At 42.5% G+C, this 4,372-nt stretch overlaps 1 protein-coding gene and 1 long non-coding RNA gene across 2 annotated transcripts in view; both read left to right on the forward strand.

Annotated features, from left to right (window-relative positions):
* The window catches only part of tnikb (TRAF2 and NCK interacting kinase b), a 33,962-nt gene extending 32,279 nt beyond the window's left edge, over positions 1 to 1,683 (forward strand). Inside the window, exon 17 of the mRNA XM_034862811.1 lies at positions 480 to 1,683. Coding sequence (XP_034718702.1) covers positions 480 to 563 — 84 coding nt within the window. The 3' untranslated portion in view covers positions 564 to 1,683. The remainder of the gene's footprint in view (positions 1 to 479) is intronic.
* A 990-nt stretch (positions 1,684 to 2,673) lies between these two features.
* On the forward strand, positions 2,674 to 4,162 carry LOC117937642. Its single transcript, XR_004655198.1, has 2 exons — positions 2,674 to 3,485; positions 3,522 to 4,162. It is a non-coding gene; the product is annotated as an uncharacterized LOC117937642 (long non-coding RNA).
* The last annotated feature ends 210 nt before the right edge of the window (positions 4,163 to 4,372 follow it).

Genomic DNA, 4,372 nt, shown 5'->3' on the forward strand with positions numbered 1-4,372 from the left:
ACCAGAGGACGCTCTACAACGTCCCTGTTAGTGATGGCGTTGCATAGTCTGTCCACCAGAGGACGCTCTACAACCTCCTTGTTGGCAACACAGATTTTTTTTTATGTTAATGTGTTTTTGTTCAAACGACTAAGTTTCATAACTTAATAATTTTTTATTTTTAGACATGTTATTGACATTCTTTGATATATGTTCTGTTGTGACAAAAAAATAAATTATCATTGTATTTCAACGAGAACTTATAAATACCTACAAATAACTAATGTAAGGGAAATCTGTTTTTTGTAACGCATTTCTGGAAAATGTGTTTTTTACATATACTGCATATCGGCATACCGGATTTTTAAATAATCAAATAGTTGCATCGGTATCAGCCTTAAAAATCCTTTATCGGTCAGCTCTAATAGAAACGTCATCAACTCGCTTGCTGTGTGTTCGTTGCCGATATAGAAAAGGCTAACGATGTCTCCTTTCGGCAGGTTTTCTTCGCCTCGGTGCGTTCTGGAGGCAGCAGTCAAGTCTTCTTCATGACCCTCAACAGAAGCTCCATGATGAACTGGTAACCTTTCTCCATCGACCCAGAACCCTCCTCTTCTTCACCCTGATCATCGCCCGACATCAGGAGCGAGGGATGCCAGGAGGACAGTGTGTGTATGTGTGCGTAAACCATATGTGTGTGTGTGTGTGTGTGTTTGTGGAGGAAATCAACGAGTTGCTGAACGGACGGTTGAGCAGCTGGAGGACGAGTATGGATGGAGGAAAGGTGTCTCCACGCACCGACGCCGGCAGACGCCTTCCCCATTCCCTGCGGACAGTTTGATTGGGCGGATGGTTGTTCTTCGAGGGTTTAGATCCAGACTTTAAAGGACACTGCCATCATGCCGAGTAGCCTTTGACTTCCCCGATTGATCGGACGGGGTAGCTGCGGAGAAGTTCTCTGTGTAGCACATTAATGATTTCTCACAGGGTGTTCACACTGCGAGCACGATTGGTTGTTGGACTCTGCTTGTTGGTGCTGAATCCAATCAGGCGTATTATACTGCGCTGCGTTGTCGTGAGTAACGTTACCGGTTGGTAAGGTCTGGACTGAACCAAAATCCCTTCAGTAGATCCCCGCTAAGCCGGCTGAAGTTCTCCCCCTACTCTGGCCTTGTGTTTTTCTCTTCCAAATATATTAGCTCATTGAAAACAAAGTACATCAGTTGATAAACGCTAACCAAATATTTTATCGTGGACAAGCAGGAATGAACATCCGACTCCCCAGACACAGTCGCTGCTGACTAGAAGAGACCGTAGTCTCCTTTGCAATCTGTGATTTTTGGATAGTTTAGAAGACACTCGTGAAGGAAACATGGTGAAATCTTTGGTCGTGAATCCTGACGACGGTCCTAGGTTTTGTTCCTCCGCCAACAATGAAGTACAACCCACATCTAATAAACCAAAATACGGCATGTAAGGACACAGAACACTGATGTAATGCTACAGCTGAAAACATTACCTCAAAGTCACTTTGCAAAATGGAAAATGTGAGCGCTGTGGATGAAGCTTGTTTTTCCATCATATTCAAAACCTGAGAAGGAGTGTTGAGAGTGCAAGTGTCTCTTCTTGCACCGGTTTGTTTTTCAATCAATATTAAGAGCTACAACTCAGCATTCAAAATTCATCAGACAATCTGCCTCAGTGCGGGATTTCTGACCAAGTCCTTTTTTTAGACTCATCTCGCATCTTAAAAAGAGATTTTGCGTAAAGTAATGTTGCAAGCTGTTCTCATTCACTGTTACACCTTTGAAAAGTAATGCATTTGCACATGGCCCACGTAATCATGTCGCGGGACGTGCAGGGCTGCCTCAATGGAGGTGAGGTACTGTAGTATAAAGATCGACAAAGTCCGTGTGGGGAGGAGGTCGGGGTGGATGGAGGGGTTCCTTTCAGTCAGGAGGCCGCTGCTCGTGTCCGCAAAAGTCAACGTTGACTTATTTCAACTTACTTGTACGTAGCTGGCGTTCTTAACTAATACTAATACGTAAGAGATGCAACAAACGTACTTATTTTAACCCGAACCACGACCCGTTTCCAAAACCTTAGCAAGTAGTTTTTGTTGCTTATGTTGACAGCATTTGTAGGACGACGCACGACTAATTGTGCATAACTTTTCGTAAAATATCACACAAACTGTCGCACGAGGACACGTTGAGTGTGGACACGTCATTTTCACGCTTTGCTAACTTAGCCGTCGTAAATGTGTTTTTTTACGAGTCTGAATCAACTTCAAAAAAGGCCACTGACCAAATGTTGACTTCTCATTGTATATAAGGATGACGGTCCTTGTTGTTGTTGTTGTTGTTGTTGTTGTTATCACCTCAAACACTTCTGAACGTGATGACTCAATCTCAGTGTTTTCTAGACTAACATCCTCTTGTAGCAAAAAAGGTGTTTTTTTTTTTTTGTTATGCGACGTCAGGTATTTTTCAATCGTAAAGCGAAATTTCATCAGAATCTGGGAAATTCCTTGCTCTCTGTCTGTAGGAGGGGAATGGACTCGAGGACGGTGTTGCTCACAGTGTGAACGCCCATTTTGAGTCCTGCTGCTGCTAAAACACTCTCTCTTTCCCCTTCACGAGAGACAAACACTACAAACAACACAGTGCGTGTCACAGGGGAAATGACGTTGGGTTTCGGGGGGTAGGGGAAGGAGGGTTGTAGATACTGTATAATTGCTGCAACAGCAACCCAATAACAAAGTCATTCTCCCAAGAAGAACATGGCCGTAGAGTAGTTGTCAACTTCAGCCCTTTTGTTCTCTCCACCTTTTTCCTTTGTCCCTGCTGTTCTGTGTCCACTGCACCTGTGTAAATACTCACTTTGATGTAAAGGACCGACTTCGCAAAAATAGGGTGAGAACGCCGAAGAAGAAAAAATAACCGTCTCGCTTTCTTTTTTGTCACACCTCTGTAAATCTGTCCGTTGTGGATTTGCTCTCAGACGGGAGGGGTTTTAGTCCGAGCGAAGACTTACACACAGAAGTTTGGTTTTTGGAGTCAACGCTCCCCGAGTTTACTCTTTTTTGCCAAGCTGTTCATCACTGTTTATTTAGTTGTGTATTTTGCATGGTGACATACACGTTTTAGAGCTGTCGTCACTTGTTATGAATTGTAAGTTAAAGGCAATACACGGACTGGTCTGGCTGCACAAACTGGACGCTGAGAGTGTCTACATGAGCCCTGAAGCTTTTTTTTTTCTCACAACACTGAGCTGTAAATTGAACGTTTTGACATTGTAGAGCGTCTGGGCTTTTATCACATGAGTCACAGTCACACAAGTCAAGATTGTACACTGGATAATTTACTGTTAAACTTATATTCTAAGAGTTATGGTTGATGCTCACAACCAGAGCTGCTTGTAAACATGCGAGCAGGACGGGCTCAGCATCCCTTTGGAGGACATTTTTTATTTTTATTTTTTACCCTTCGACGATGGTCTCTGATGTTTGTTAGCTTCGATCAGGCTACGAGAGAGGGAAGTGGTTACTTCACTTTTTTACTTGATATTTCTTTCATTGTTCATTGATCTCAAAGGATGCGCTAGGTGCAAGCGATGCCGCTTTAAAGCCAGCTGAAGCCTTTTACATGTGCAGGATGTTAGCATTAATCAACACCCTGTGAATAAAGGTTAGGAGGCGGGGTCAGATTGAGAGACCATAGATTTAAAAAAAATAAAAAATAAAAAAAACATCTAAATATATATATATATATATATATATAGTAAGAATTTTCATTACGATAATGTCTTACTGATCATTTTAGAGAGACAAAAAAATAATGTTCACTTATTAAAGCTTAGTTGTCTTTCTACAGAATAGAGAACATAGCTATTAGAATTTCTTAAAAAAAAAAAAAAAAAAAAATATCCAATGTTTTTATCGTGGTATTATTTGTATTTTAACTTTTTGTACGTATCAAGACTGTGAACATATATAAGGATGTGTGCTGGTGTGTGGGTGTGGGTGTGTGCGTGGGTGTGTGTTTGTGGGTGTGTGACATGCATGTGAGTGTATGTTTTCACCTTGTCTGAATCACTGGAATCAGTCAACAGACGACCTCGGTCTGATTACACGCATCTGTAATGTTGGAAATTCTACAATAAATGTCCTCTCCTTGTACAGCAACAGCACCTGCGCCGCTCTCTTTCTTTACGCTTAATTTGTATGACAAATATCCATCCATCTTCATCCGCTCATCTGGTATCGGGTTGTGGGGGGCAGCAGCTCCAGCAGGGGACCCTAAACGTCCCTTTTCCGAGCCACATCAACCAGCTCCGACTGGGGGGTCCCGAGGCGTTCCCAGGCCAGGTTGGAGATATAATCTCTCCACCT

Source organism: Etheostoma cragini, chromosome 22 (genome assembly GCF_013103735.1).
Source record: "Etheostoma cragini isolate CJK2018 chromosome 22, CSU_Ecrag_1.0, whole genome shotgun sequence".
NCBI classification, from domain to species: domain Eukaryota; kingdom Metazoa; phylum Chordata; class Actinopteri; order Perciformes; family Percidae; genus Etheostoma; species Etheostoma cragini.